Source organism: Belonocnema kinseyi, chromosome 1 (assembly GCF_010883055.1).
Source record: "Belonocnema kinseyi isolate 2016_QV_RU_SX_M_011 chromosome 1, B_treatae_v1, whole genome shotgun sequence".
NCBI classification, from domain to species: domain Eukaryota; kingdom Metazoa; phylum Arthropoda; class Insecta; order Hymenoptera; family Cynipidae; genus Belonocnema; species Belonocnema kinseyi.
Window position 1 is genome coordinate 99,735,806 of NC_046657.1, and position 15,401 is coordinate 99,751,206.

The window sequence follows — 15,401 nt, forward strand, 5'->3', positions numbered from 1 at the left end:
GTGCCTATTCTTTCTAGTTCGAATTTTGGTCACCAGGTGGCGTATCGCAATTTAACTATTCCCAATTGTGGTTTACTATATCAAAATAAGTATGAATAATTAAACAATTTTCAATTTGTGATATATTATCTGAATTATTTATTCATTTTCAATTATACGCTAATAAAAATGATCGAAAATGTAAATTAAGGAAAAAATGAAAGTCAGACAGTTTACATTGTATAAGGTATGTTATTTATTATATCTTATGTACATTCAACATCGTCTTGACAACACCATAGGAAAAATGTTTTAGAGTCATCCCAAAAATTTGTCGACAATTTCTATCTTGTGTTCTCTTATTTTTCATCTCTTTATACAATAGAATCATTCAAGACACGGAGGCGATGTGTGTTGGCCAATCGGAAACTTATCATTGGCAATTACTTAAAATAATTCTGTTAAATACAAATACGTTATTGCAAACGCATTTCAAGCGATGTACACCGGACGGTACCTGTTTTTCTATAATCTCAACAAAAAAATGTCCCTTTCTTTTTTATCTCTAATTACTTTTTTTTGTTCATTTCGAAGCAGGTACTTTGGCAAAAAGAGTTCGCTCTAAAAAAAGAAGAGTGGAAAAAGTATTAAATAATAATAATAATAATAATAATAATAAACAACGCGCACTCAGTACGTGGTTTAATAATTAATAAACGCTTAACTAATATTATTCTTATCGACTCGACAACCGTGTTTGCTCTTTCTTTTTATTTTTATTTATACAGGGCGGAGTTTTTGTAAAACTCCAAAATAGAGGAAACGCCTTTCTGCCTCTCCCTTTTCATTCTAGCGATAGATAAACCTATTTACCATAACAAAAGTTCTTTAATTTAGTCAGATCTCTAAATAATAAATAAGTTTCTTTTTCTTTAATAAATAGTAGCACAGAATTACAAATGCGATAAATGTTAGGGAATTACGTAGAAAGTGTGAGGCGTTTATCGATTTCGCTTTATCTAAAATAGAGTCATTTCAAATTTTATTATTTGAATTTCCCTCCAGAATTGTTAACCTCTACATATTTGAAATTGTGTAAAACATTAAGAAAACATCTAATTTGAAGTGTTTGTAACAAAAAATAGTAAAAGGTTATCTTTAAATGTGGGCGTTAAAATTCTGGTGAGGAATAAAAAAACCTTCACTAAATTATGAAAATTACTCTATTTTTGTTCTGTTTTAGCGGCTTTAGCTTCACAGATATTTTTAAAGAACATTCACGCTGATTAGAGAATTTTGATTTTAAGACACAAATCCTCAAAATTCAAATTTGAGAAATTTCTCTCTTTGTTATATTTTATTTCTTCGCTACTTTCTTTCTCCCGCAATCTTGACTCGCGCAGTCTCTACAGATTATTCGTTTAACTTCTTAGCACAAAGACTTAGGAAGATGCTAATAATATCTTTTGAAAACTTTTAACATTTCTATATAAAAATCTGCATTTGCGGGTGTTTAGTCGATATTTGAAATTGCTTTCCCTTGGAAAAATTGCAATTTTATTCTACGAAGGAGCAATTTTTTCATTATTTTCGAGGTTATGTTCAAGTGTGACATTAGCCTCATTCTAGCGAGAAATTCAAATTGCAAAATTACAACAACAAAAAAAGCTCAGTATCCTTCAATAAAATAAAATATTCAAAATTAAATCTTTTCAAATAAAAACTAAAGTCCTGCTTTTAAATTTTCAACCCAAAGTCCCTTTCTCTCTTTTATCATTAGAGATTACAAATGGTCAGTCGTTTTCAATTTTTTATTCGTCGAACTACTTAAAAAATAAACTGGAATGGACTTCTTTAGAAATGAGACTTGAATTTATAATATATATGATTCATGTGTCATGAATTGCGATTAATAATTAATAAATGAGTATTAATAATTAAAAATCAGTGACTAATGATAATTCCCATCGTGAATTCTCGTTCGCGTATTTTTCCTAGTTACACCCTTCAATTTTTCGGATCGAATCCGACTTGAAATACAATTGATATGTTCTCAACAAAATCTTACTCCATAAAGTTTCGTGGAACGTATCACAACGTATAGCTTAAAATTACGCATATAGACTTCAAAATTTTTAAATCGAAGATCAACACGCGCGTTATAAAGAGCACAAAGCGTCAATTTATCGTAGGTCTCGCTTTCTTGACTTTCCTTTTTATCTGTTTTTCTTTCGGGAAGAAAAACGAATTTGAGTTATTCTTTCGTTCTATCTTCCAATGAGATCAGCAGAACTGTTATCAAAGTTATCAAAAGTTAATAATAATTTATTGAAATTTTGGAAATTTAACGCCAACTTTTGATAACTTTAATAACGATTCTATTGGAAGTCGCTGTGGTTCTCCCCTTGACAGGAAATCTACTATTCTCTTCACTTTTTTTATATTTCATTTCCATTTCCTCATTTTAATTTCAATTTTGAAAAATTCCAATCTCTCGACAAGATTCACACACACACGCACACGCATTCAAAGATTCTCTTGGCACATTTTTTGCTCTCGATATTTCGATAATAGAATAACCTATATAGGTAACACTAAAGGCAAGAATTGTATCATTTCGTAGTTTCCTTTGTTCGCTCGTTCTTCTGTCCTTCGTCAGACTTTACTTTCCTAATTGGAGGATCAGTCAAATTTAGATTTCGGGATAAGAATTATTTTAAATATCCCACTCTCACACTTCATTACTTTTCCCTAGGGATTTTTAATCAAGCACGGAGCAATAGTTACTGCGAAAGCATTTAGCGGTTAGATTTATTTATATTTTATTAAGTCTTTACAAGAGAGAAAACGAAAGTCGAGTGAATTTAAGTCTCGAAATCTCTCAAAATTAAAGCGCCAGAAATCATACCACCGAAAACTGCTTTATTTCCGTCATTCAAGAGGTTATGTATGAGTGTGACCTCACACAATCTTGGCACGAAATTTAAAACTGCAAATTTTGAAATCTGTTTATCTTTCTCTCCTGAAAATGTAATAATCAATTTCAATAACTTTCTTTTTTCTCCACACTCGAATAAAGACGCGTTTCGATGATTCCGAGTGATTTACTTTTAGGCCGTGTGCATTGGTATTAAACGAAAATCTCTTAATAACTGTAAATATAAGACAAATTAGGGGTCGTATCTTAGTCGTTGCAAAGTATTTTTAACGTTATTAACGTACTTTTACGTTTACGGCAGTGATTATATTGGTCTGCAAAAAATGTCCATTCCCAAAAAGAATTTCTCTAAATAAACCTTTTTTTAATCCTCTAATAAATAAAATCTCTTTTTTATAATTTATAAATAAACTCTCTTTTAAAGAAAGAAAAACAATTCCACCTAGAATGGAGAGAAATAATTATATTAAATTTGCACCTAATCGTTTTTTCGGGAAAATTTTCTTGGGAATTTTGTTATCTCGGTTGGAGGAAGATATACGGAACTGATGCGACTCACGCGGGAAACTGAAAAGAACGGGTTTTTATATCGATTTGTCATTTTTCGTCTTTAATTTTTGACATGATTTGTCATTCTCCTCGAATTTAAATTAATATCGAGGCGTGGTGTCATTTATAAATTACGAGATCCTACGAGTTCGCTTCGCTTTATCGACGAGTAACAATTAATAGAAATTTTCTACGACTAAATACACTCTATTTACTGGGAAGGTTCGTCTTCGGGAGGTTTCTATATTTCTTTTCTATTTTTCCCCTGACCTGGTAGAAATTATTTAAGATTCTCATAATCTTACATCTTCTCGTCAATAATTAAACGATAATATCATTTTGAGAGCGAATCAATTTTGGAAGCATTTTAATAGAAAGCGTTCGGGATTTGGTACCGGCTCGAAGGACCGAATTTTTTTTTCTCATAAAATCAATAAATAAGCCAGGAGATCAAGAGGAAGATCCCTCCCATTCACGAGAAATATTTCGCATTCGATGCAAAGCTGCTGTCTTAGCTTCGAAACCAAGAGAGTCTCACTTTTAAAACTTCCACCCCGTGGAAGTTTTTCTTTCTATATCTTAAGTCTCGAATCTCCAATCTCCATTCTTGGGGCAGAATGGAAGATGGACGACTGATCATAGATAATAGAACACAGATTCTGTACAAAAAGTTGCATTTCTTTTCTAGTTTTCTCTTTTTTAGACTTAGAGAATTAAGCTTCAGTTTGGAGGAGTACTAGACAAGAAAACCCTGGGAGGTGGCGGACATTTGTGCACGCAGGGCGGTCACGCTGTTCATTATTTTCTTCTGGTGGCCGACGAGAGTTATGCCCAGAGCGGTTAGTTCCTGGACAGTGACTCTGGCAGCGGCTTCGAGAGTTGTAACTCCCGCCCTCTCGAAACTTTCGGCATACCGAGACATCTTTATGGAGGCCAACCATTCGCTGACAGACGTCAATTGCGTCAGGTCGACAGCGTCCGGCGCTAGTGGATTTGTTCCCCTGTGAATTGAAAATTAATATTAATTAAATGGACTTTTAGTCTAGGGGGTAGTTTTCAGGTAAAGGTTTCTTTGGGAATGTAATACACTTTTGTACAGAGGCTGTAATTGGGGTCTAGAGGATTTTCAGACTATGGAGGCTTTTAAAAAAAGCAGATACTCTTAAACTAATAAGACTTGTATTCGATATTCAAGGTAACGTAATTAAAAAAGAAACGTCAGTAGAACTGAATGAAATTGAGCCATACTCAGGTGACTTATTCAAATGTTAGTAAGGCTCCTTTTTAAAACGCAGCTTCAAATTACAGCATATTAAAGATTCCAAAATAATTTAAAAAAGGTACATAAACTTCTAGGATATTATTTATAACATAATCTAGACGATTTAGGAATATTATAACACTTTCCTGAAAATTCTGAAACATCTCAAAAGATTCAAGAATAGTTTGGAAATGGGATCAAATTTTTGTAACTTTTAAATATTTTTAAATACTTTTAAATACCGAAATTTAGAATTCAATATTTATTGTAAAATTTTTTTCTAGCCGCATAAAAGATGTTAAAATTCAGTGTTTAATGACATCAAGTTGAATCTTTTTCAATGTTTAAAATAAAAAATTTTTCGAAAACAGTACAAATTTAAATGTATTTTTTAATTTAAATAGTGGCAGTGCAATACTTGATAACCAACGAAATGGGAATTTTTCAGGAGAGCGAAAATGCATTCTGTAAGATTGGAATCACTATTTAAAAATAAAAAAAAAGTCATAGAGTTTTTAAATCAGCTTTGCGTAGCGAGTAAAAATCGAATTTTCAATTTTTTTAACTAAAAAATTTACTTTCTATATATGAGGATACTATATTGGGAATGGTGGTCTACCATTTCGCCACATGGTGTCAAAAAGTGGAACTAGAAAGAGTAGGTACAATTTTAAACATGTATTTTAATTTTTGCATAGAAGTACTTTTACGATTTTTGGTCAAATATAAAACAATGATTGAATACAAAAAACAAATAGTTTTAGATAGAATTTCCATTTTATACACTGAAAAAAAAAACACATTTTTGTGTAATAGGTTTTTAAAAAAAATACAATTTTTTCCTTATTTCATGTGAGTTTCAATGCAGCGTAAGCTTAAATAAACTGTAATTAATGTATGTAGCGACAAATTTTATCCATATTATGCCAAGAATACGAATAATAGACGACTGTAATTTAAATACGAATTCTACCATACATTTTAGATCAGATTTTTAAGTAGCAAATATTTCATGTATAAATCATTAAAAATTTACTTTGAGTTCATTTTTGCTTCAAAATAAGTCCATTTAAGTTTATAATCTTTTGAAAATCACAATAAACAGAACAATAATTGTTTTTCTTTAGAAAAATATTTCTGTAAAAAGTGTGGTTTTTTACTGTATACTATGTAAATTTCATCTAAAACACTTTGTTTCCGATAAAGGCTTATTTTTATTCTCCAATAAATACTTTAAATTCCACACAAAAAATGGTTAAAACACTATTATACACAAATTAAAATGCATCCTTGAAATTGAGCCTATTCTTTCTAGTTCGAATTTTTGTCATCAGGTGGTGTATCGCAGTTTAACCATTCCCAATCAGAAAAAAAAATTTTGATACAAAAAAATTATCCTTTTCCGAGAAAATCAAAACTGAATATCGCGATTACAAATCATGGAAGGCATTTTTTGCTCAAGGTCCAAAAAAAGAGTTGTTCTTTTTTCAGTGAATGATAATAATTGAAAAAAATTCAATTCCAAGAAATTGAATATAATTATTATTACGCGAAAATGTCAACTAAAATTTTATTTAAAATAGAAAAACATATTGTTTAAAAAAATGAGGATTCTGAAAAATCCTTTCAGGACAATGTGTATTTAATTTTTTTCCAACACGCAATAAACCCATTTTCAATTAAAATGTTGGTTATTCAGTTCTGTACTCACAACCTTAATTTATAAATATTTTCCGAAATAATTCACATTTAAAATTATTGTTGGGTTTTTAAAAAATAAATGTAAGTATTCATGAAATTTTATTTTATTTTTTTTCTCTCGAGAATCTAAAATTCCAGAATTTTTTTTCGAAACTTTTCGCTTTCCCGATTTTTATTTTCGATAAAAAATGTCATCCTGTTTTAATTTTCAAGGACCAAACTTTGGGGAAATTTGAAATGCTAAGCAGCCAAAATGTTTAAAACTTGAAGAAAAAGCGAACTTGGAAGCATTAAAAGTAAAAACTAAAAAGTCTTACAAAGTTTGAAACTTTTAAACGAAAGAATATAAAATTTAAAAAGTCCGAAATAGAGTTTAAACTGTTGAAATTTGAAAATTTAAAATATTTGAAACGTTTAATTTTAAAACAATTCATCTTTAAAAACGTCAAAATTTACACGCTCATAATTCAAAAGCGTCTAATTGTAAAATGAATAGAGTTCAAATCTCAAAGAATAATAAATGACAGCGGTAAGAATTTCGAAATTTTTATTATTAAATATACAAAAAAATCTGAAATCTACATTATTGAAATATTACAGCGCTCTAATCAAGAAAAATTACAAATTTATACTTGCTATAAATTAGAATCACCCTAATTCGAATGCATTAACCCTTAAAGGGTATACTGGATGTAAATCACCCAGCGACTTATTTGCACTTTAAAAAAGCCTAACAAATTTAAGAAAATGGAACATATGGCGCCAGGTTAACAAATAACGTGAAAGCCTATTTTTCTGTCATTTTCACATAGTTTTGATTTTTATCATTTTTATAGGCAGTTTAAGATCAATAATATCGTTTAATCACGCAAAGTACGGCGTTTCATTTTTCATTGAATTGAAGCTTTTATTTTTTATTATAAATACCTTCTTTGGAACGAACACTATAAGAATAATTTTATGTTCGAAGCGCCATATCTCGAAAGTATTCAAGTAAAATTTTAAGTAAAAATATTAAAAACTTAAAAAGTTATGAATTTTAGAGTGAAAGAAGTCATTTTTTAATTTTTTCCAAAAAGGATTTTTTCAACTACTTTAAATTTCAAAAACTGTTACGAAATCTTTTTCTCCTCAAACTAGATAGATTAAACATCATTAATTGATTGCTTGTAAAAAAAACTATCCAATACCGTCGGCACAGCACACGTTTGAATACCCTTGGGTGCCAAACACCCAGTATGCTCATTATGTAATTTTACGGACGTGTGCCCTTTAAGGGTTAAATAAAAAAAAAACCGTTCACAATACTTTGCTAATATCCCATTCAAAGAATTTCAAACAATTCACAAATTAAAAAAAAGAATTAGCCTTCCATAGTCTCGCCTAAGTTCTTATTTCCCCTCCCCTCCTTTTTAAACTCGTTTTCCACAAAAAAACGTCCCAGTTTCAACTCTTTTTCCCAAAAGATAAATTTGATTCGGAAGGTTTTAAAAATCTCGAGGATTGGAAATTCATTCTTATCAAGGACATTCTATCTCTTACTCTCTCTGGAAAAAAAAGATAGATTACGTTTTATGCTCTCCAAGAAAATAGAACCTTGACCAAGTTTCTATAATCCTGCAATCTCTTTAGTAAAAATAACAAGTCACCGATTCCTGATTAATAGCTTTAAGTGTCTAACAATAAGTTGAAGGTGTCAAGTTCCAAGATTAACTATATTATTATTCCTTCTTGAAATTCTCATTTATTCAGAAACTGGTCTCAGTAACTCTCCTTAGAGTTGTTTGTACTTTGCCATTCATCAAGTCATAGTATAAAACGTAATCGTAACTTTGGAAACTTTATGTACAATTGGATAAATTCTTGTGCCTCGCAATCTCGATCCATGTGAATTCTAGAAAATAATTCACTCGGTCTATTTCTAGAGGTTTACAGAAGGATTTCAAGAGGTTGATATTTTAAAATTAATTCATCACTATAAGTTCTTGATAATAAAATTCATTCTTACCTTTGGGATTTCTCAATTAGTACCGAAAATATAATATTACCGAAATAAACAATTTTTGAAATAGAGAACTACAAAAAATGACTGAAATTTTATAGTTCGAATTTTACATTTCCAGAAGTTAGTAAATTCTCCAAATTTAGCAAATTACAGAAATTTCAAATTCCCGAAAAAAAGTTTAATACCTTTGACAAGTTGAAATTTAGAGGTATATGTCAAATTTGAGAATTCACTAATTTTGGGAATTTTATTTCGGGAATTGAAGAGCTGCGGTAATTCAGAGTGTCTATTGAAATCCGGGATACAAATTTCCTACCAATTCTACGTTTTTTTTTTGTATCTTCAGTTATTTCTAGATATAATTTTTCATAGTACAGAGCTATTAAAATATTTTACATTTTATCAAAAAATCGACTCGGAGTTTGTAAACAGTTTCGTGAGTTAACTGAATATGTTTTTTTTTCAGTTTCTAGAGATTCAATTAATATGTTTAATTACGGAAGCTTTGAGAAATTATGTTATAAAATATTTTTGGGTAAAAATATTGCATTTTCAAGAAGATAAATGAATTTTTGTGCAAATATTTGAATTTTAAACCAGAAAAATTCTCTAAAAAAAGAGAAGATTTTCAACAAAATACATGAAATATCAATTAAACAGTTTAATTTCAAACAAAAAAGGTCGGTTTGTAACCAAAGAATGAATACTTAAAGGTTCAGTTAAAAAAATAAGTTTTTCAAACAAACAAATTTTAACTAAAGAGATGAATTTTCAACTAAAATCATGAATCTTCGACTGGAATAGATGAATTTTAAACTACAAAGATGAATTTTTAATAAAAGAGTGAAGCTTTCAAACCAAACAGTTTTATTTTCATACAAAAAATGAATATTCAAATAAAATGATGAATATATAATTGGGTTCCTTGAATTTTCTACCATAAAGATGAATTATAAAAAAAGACTAATTTATTACATTAAAAGATGAGTTTGTAACAAAGTTCATGAATTTTGAACCAGATGGTTTAATTTTCAATTTTTAAAAAATTAATGTTGAACCAATGAGATGGATTTTCAACTAAAATGATGGAATATTCAACTGGCATTGTTTAATTTTCAGTTAAAACAATTACTGATTTAAAAAAAAAGAATTATTAACACAATAGTTTAATACGGTAATATAAAGCTACTTTCACAAATAAAGAATCATTGTTATTCAATTTTATTTTGCAATGTAAACAAGGAATTAGCACTCGGAAAAAAATCCCTGACTTATAAAAAAATTCCCTCACAATTCCATGTTTTCCCATAATTTTGAGTTTCTAAATTTTTTAGATTTGTTAACTTTCACTTTCAGATTACTTCAAGTTTCGTTTACAAAAAATGTCAGTATTTTTATTTTTTTTCCTGTAATTTGAAATTAGAAAATTTTCGAATTCGGTAATTATACTTTCGGTATATTTCAACATTCAGAATTCTTTATTTTACGGAAAAACCATGTCATTCCTCAACATGAAAATAATTCTAATTTAAATTTAAATTTCTTTTAATTCTGAAATAGCTTGAAAATCGACATTTTTAAATTAGACAGCGTAATTTATATTGAAAGTCTAAAGATTAAAATTTCGAAAAATTGATAAAAGTCGTAATGAAAAATTGCTACTTTGTCAAAAGGGAATGTGAAGAAGGGGTCAATTGTAGCATTCAATTTTATTTATTGAACATATTTTCAGAAAGCAACAGTTTTGTTTGTATTAAAATTAAATCCAGAATCTTAATCTAAATCGGGATCAAGATTTTTAATATACACATATTTTATACGTATATATATATAATATATATATAGTTACTTTTCTTATAATAATTTCTATATACAGAGACACACATAGTGCAAAAGAAAAAATCTTGGAAGGATTTTTAAAAACAGGCGTGCGAGCGACTTTTACACACGTGTTTATCCCTTTTCCCTACTTTCTTACATAAATATCATTTATAGGATAACTACTATTTTACAATTTGTTGGCTCGCCCGCCTACGAAAAGGCAAAACACGCATTATTTACACTAAAGGGGCAGAGTGAACATTTATGTCTTAATCCGATTTTCATTATTTTCTTCAATTTAGCATTTTCAGCGTTTTTAATTCTGCCAATAAACTATATTGCATAATATACCCAATTTTAAAGGTAAACTTGAATCCTTCAAAAAGGAAATGGAAATTTTTCAAAACTTTTATATTGAAAGCACGTGAATGTCGAAGATCTGCAAAATTAAGAACTCGTAAATAGTAATAACAAGAAAAAAGTTAAGCTCATTGGGAATGGTGGTCTACCGTTTCGCCACATTGTGCCAAAAAATGGAACTAGAAAGAGTAAGTACAATTTTAATCATGTATTTTAATTTTTGCATAAAAATATACATTGTAAGCTTAAATAAACTTTTTTATCCATATTATTTTATCCATATTATGCCAAGAATACGAATAATAAACGATTGGAATTTAAATACGAATTCTAACCTAACTTTTAGGTCAGATTTTTAAATAGAAAATATTTCATCTATAAATTAATAAAAATGTACTTTGGGTTCATTTTTGCTTCAAAATAAGTTCATTTAAGTTTATGATTGTTTGAGAAACACAATAAAGAGAACGGCATTTGTGTTTTTTGTTAGAAAATATTTCTGTCAAAAAATGTGTTTTTTCTCTGTATAATATGTAAATTCCATCTACAGTACTTTGTTTGCGATAAAGACTTATTTTTATTATCCAATAAATTCTTTAAACTCCACAAAAAGATCGCTCAAACAATTTTATGCACAAATTAAAATTCATCTTTAAAATCGTGCATATTCTTTCTAGTTCGAATTTTTCTCACCAGGTGGCGTATCGCAGTTTAACCATTCCCAATAATAATGAGCTATCTCGAAAATCAGTTTAAACACACAAAACTCCACTGCAGAGAAGATCACCGCATTTCTATTAATAGTGAATAACTCTTTGAAATTCAAATAATTAGTGGCAGTGCTGGAGCTGCAATACTAATTGCAACAGCGACGACCTGTGGCTTGTTAGCTATCAATTTTAGTAACTATAATAATATTAATCAAATGGACGTACACACATAGTATACCTAGCAATAAATACGAGTATTATCGTTATTATTCACATAATTATGGATTACGGTGCATATGAAGCAAGCAGTGCGATACGAACTAAAAGGGTTACAAGCAGAGCAAAAACACTGACTACTTGGGGAAATATCCGACATTCTCAGAAAAAAGAGAACCCCATTTTTTTTTTTAATTAAACCATTTATCTTTTCAAATAAAATAAAAAGATTTTTTTAGCGTGGAATGCTCTCGAAATAATTATCAATTAATTCTCTCAATTTATCATATTTAAGTTTCTCTTTTTTCCTTGATTTCCGGCAATAGCCGTTCTACATTTTTACCTTTTCCTCAAATGCACGTTGGAAGCCGACGTAGCGGGTGGGGGTGGGGGTGGAGCACCCCTTTCCCTGATTCTGACAATTGTTAGCATTTTGTTAGTGCATGAAGGCGACACTTGCGCGTGTTATTTTACCTGCTGTCTTTTTTTCCCCTTTCACTCTCTCTCACATTCATTCCTCACCTCACTCTTTCACTTTCTCCTCACGCTTTCTCTTGTTCGTGTGTTCATGACTGTATGGATTTGGAATCTGTGTGAAAAATGTGTGAAAAGGTCTTACGACTCAAAATTAAATTAGATTGAAAAATTGGATATACTAAAAAAAAAATGGCGAGATTTGTTCAATTCTTGGAAGTCAACCCTGGCGAAAATTTGCAAATTTTCATCCTGAGATTTTGATTTTTTTTTCGTTTTTCATCCAGGTAGATTTCTTTTGATATTAAATGGGCAAATGCTTCGTAAAACGTTTTCCCAGATTGGTTTCGTTATCTCGACTCTCACTGCTCTCGCACTCGTTTCTCTTTCTTAATCTGCCTCAGTCTACTATTACGTATATATATTTTTTTTAAATTTTACTTTATCGATACGCGAGATATTAATATGCGATTATCCGTACTCGGTATCGCGTACATTTAAAAATCTCTCGAGTATAAAAATACTATTCTAACTAGTCGAAGGTCGCGTTCTTCATAGATAAGTCTTTTTAATCAAAGGGCTCGTATTTCCAACTCCCAACTAAAACTTTCCAATCGCTTCGCGAATAAAGATGATTGAAAAAGTTCCTAATTATTACCACGCTTTTTTATACGACCCAGATTTCAGGCCGAGATTATTTCATTCACGTCCTTTACTATTTTTCCGAAAACTTATGGAGATGGAAATACGGCGATTAAACCTCTTTTCATCAATAAATATTATATTAAATACAATCCTATGTATGTCGCGTTTTAAGATTAACACCATGAATGACGATGACGATATTAATAATAATTGAAGTAATTAATTATTTCATTAATTAATAACAATAGAAAATTCTGAAAGACTATATATGCACGCCAATCACGTGAATATTCTAAAACTCTCCGGGCTATTCTATATTGCTATTCGTTGGTTGAATTCGTCCTCTATACTTTTCATTTTTTTTCATCGCTAAACAGGTATTTAATAATTAATCATTCTCTTTAAATCATCTACATATCTTGTAACATATATCTTCGTTTCTCGAGCTACTATATTTATTATTCTTTTATTTAGAAACTCTACGCTTTCGATTATCGAGAGTCGATATGTCGATCAACTCTACACTCAGTCCTCTGAATTAATTCATAGTTAAAAAGTAAAAACGCGGGATAGCGAGGATAACGAGCGACGCGAAAAGAAAAATTCACGGGGTTTATTTACAGCGGTTCCTAGTCTTTTGATATTTACCCTTTCCGTGGAAAGAAAGTTACAATGCCCATTTCTAGATGTTCGCCTTGAGGATTGGAAAAATTTTCGGAACTCGAGGCGCGAATACGAATTAGGAAAAAAAAACTGTGCAAAAAAATTATAAGTTAAAAGACTTTCGTCGGTTCTGAATTACTTCCCCCTTTCGAAGTTACAATTGGAGGGAATCGTAGCAAATGTAACTCTTAACTTAAGAATAGAAATAACCTAGCCCGGTGGACGACTTGCTTCTGTGCACGAGTCTAACTTTACAAAACTTAAACCCTGCAACTATAGTATTTCGTAATTATAATAATTACTAATTAATAATCGTAAAAATAAGGATGTAAAAATAATTACAGAAAATTGTACGAGTTGGTAGTAGTCTCTCGAGCCACCTTCGACCTGAGAAGGGCCGAATGTCATTTTTACAGGTTAATTTATCGTTTGTACATTATAATTTCTCGGATTGTCCAGAATAAGGGGAAGGTGGCTAGAAAGATTTTTTTTAAGTACTGGATGTTAGTAAAGCGTCAAAATCGATAGATACCAAGACCAAGGAACCCAATTCGGCTGATTGAAATTTAGTGCGCAGTTATAAGATCCATAGAAATCCACTGCGCGCTACTCCGGGATCATTATAATCGAGTCGTAAGATATGGAAGACCACACAACCACGTTTGTAACCCATAATTTAAATCTGACCGGAATTCGGCAGTCTTTAATTTAAAATTCTGTCGATTTTGAGACTTTTAATCCAGATTTTGGCTGATATTAGCCAAAGTGTGTGAAGGGGACCCAATTTGGATATGTGAGAGGTGGTTGGTGTGGGAGTGCGTGTGTGGCCGAGTGCGTGTGATAGTGTAGAGTACGGCCGGCTCCTGCTGGCATTACTGGAACGGCAAGTGCTGATTGGGCCTGATGGCCCACTACCTCTACGAACTGGCCTGAACCTGAGCCTGGAATTGCCACCTGTCCAGTCTGAGCAGCCGCGCTGTGACTTGTCACATAGTATGGATTGTGTGCAGGAGGCCTCACACTGTTGTTGTTGTTGTTGTTGTAGTTGTCGATGTAGATGTGGTAGTCGAGTTGAGTTGTTCGTAGTCGGGTACCAAAGACACCACAAAACCAAAACCACAAAGAATTAGCCCAGAAAAAAGAAGGAAGAAACTAAACCAAGGATTTAGGACGGGAACTTTGCAGGATATAGTCTAGAAGGAAGAGAAATCTTTTCTCTCAAAGGTTTCGGAAGGAAGAGTTCCAAAAATCGTCAAGTTAGTGTCCGAATTAAATGACAATTAATACTTGCAAGTTGAGTTAATAAAATATTTAAAATAGCACTTTACTGCAATAAATTTAGAACTCTTTTAGGGTTAAAAAGGCTTGATTAGGATTTTTGGATTTAAATAATAAAGCATTAAAAGCGACAAAGCTTTCAGAGAGCCACCGCAGTACGACGCGTATCCGCCCTTATCTACAATATTCGAAATAAAAAACCGCGAAAAAAAAATACGTAGACTTTCGTCCATAAATTAATTTTGCTCCCAGCTGTTAGCAAGAGGATTTTCCTGATGGAACTTTTAAGGGAATTAAATAAAAAAAGCAGAAAACAATGTAAGAGAAATAAAAACGAGAAAAAAAAGTAAAGGTCCGGTAGAGTTCAGTTTGACACGTTTCCAGTAATGCCAATCAGGTTTTTTTTTTACTTTCAGGGCACTCCCGAACGCATCCTTCTTTGCCCTTTTGTGGAAGATTCGTGAAGATTTTTGTGGATCATCGAGACATATGCGTGTACAATTACATGAATTAACACAACATCGAAGCCCAGTATAGCAGAAACAGAGAACATAGAGCGTGTGAGCTTTGTTTAGCGAGAAACGTAAACTTGAGCTGTCGAGAAAATTAATTTATGGACACGATGTGAAACTCGCGAGGCATGCGGCATGATTTATGCTAATAGATGATGCAACGACTTGGCAGAAAATAGTTGAAAATCTATTTGTTACCCAACTTATTTTGATTCGACATGATAAGTAAAGTGCAAGTCTAGTGTACAATCATAATTGAATTTCTAATCTAAATTTCCTAGCAGATCAT

At 31.0% G+C, this 15,401-nt stretch overlaps 1 protein-coding gene across 21 annotated transcripts in view; it reads right to left on the reverse strand.

Annotated features, from left to right (window-relative positions):
• Positions 1-211: 211 nt before the first annotated feature.
• Positions 212-15,401, reverse strand: part of LOC117174841 (ephrin type-B receptor 1-B) — a 159,903-nt gene continuing 144,713 nt past the window's right edge. For 17 of the 21 annotated variants that reach the window (XM_033364372.1, XM_033364364.1, XM_033364250.1 and 14 more), the window contains one exon: positions 212-4,467. In XM_033364372.1, the coding sequence (XP_033220263.1) occupies positions 4,203-4,467 (265 nt within the window). In that variant the 3' untranslated portion in view covers positions 212-4,202. Of the gene's footprint in view, positions 4,468-11,722; positions 14,344-15,401 lie in introns of those variants that run through there. The other 4 variants (XM_033364285.1, XM_033364258.1, XM_033364329.1 and 1 more) reach the window with 1 other exon arrangement.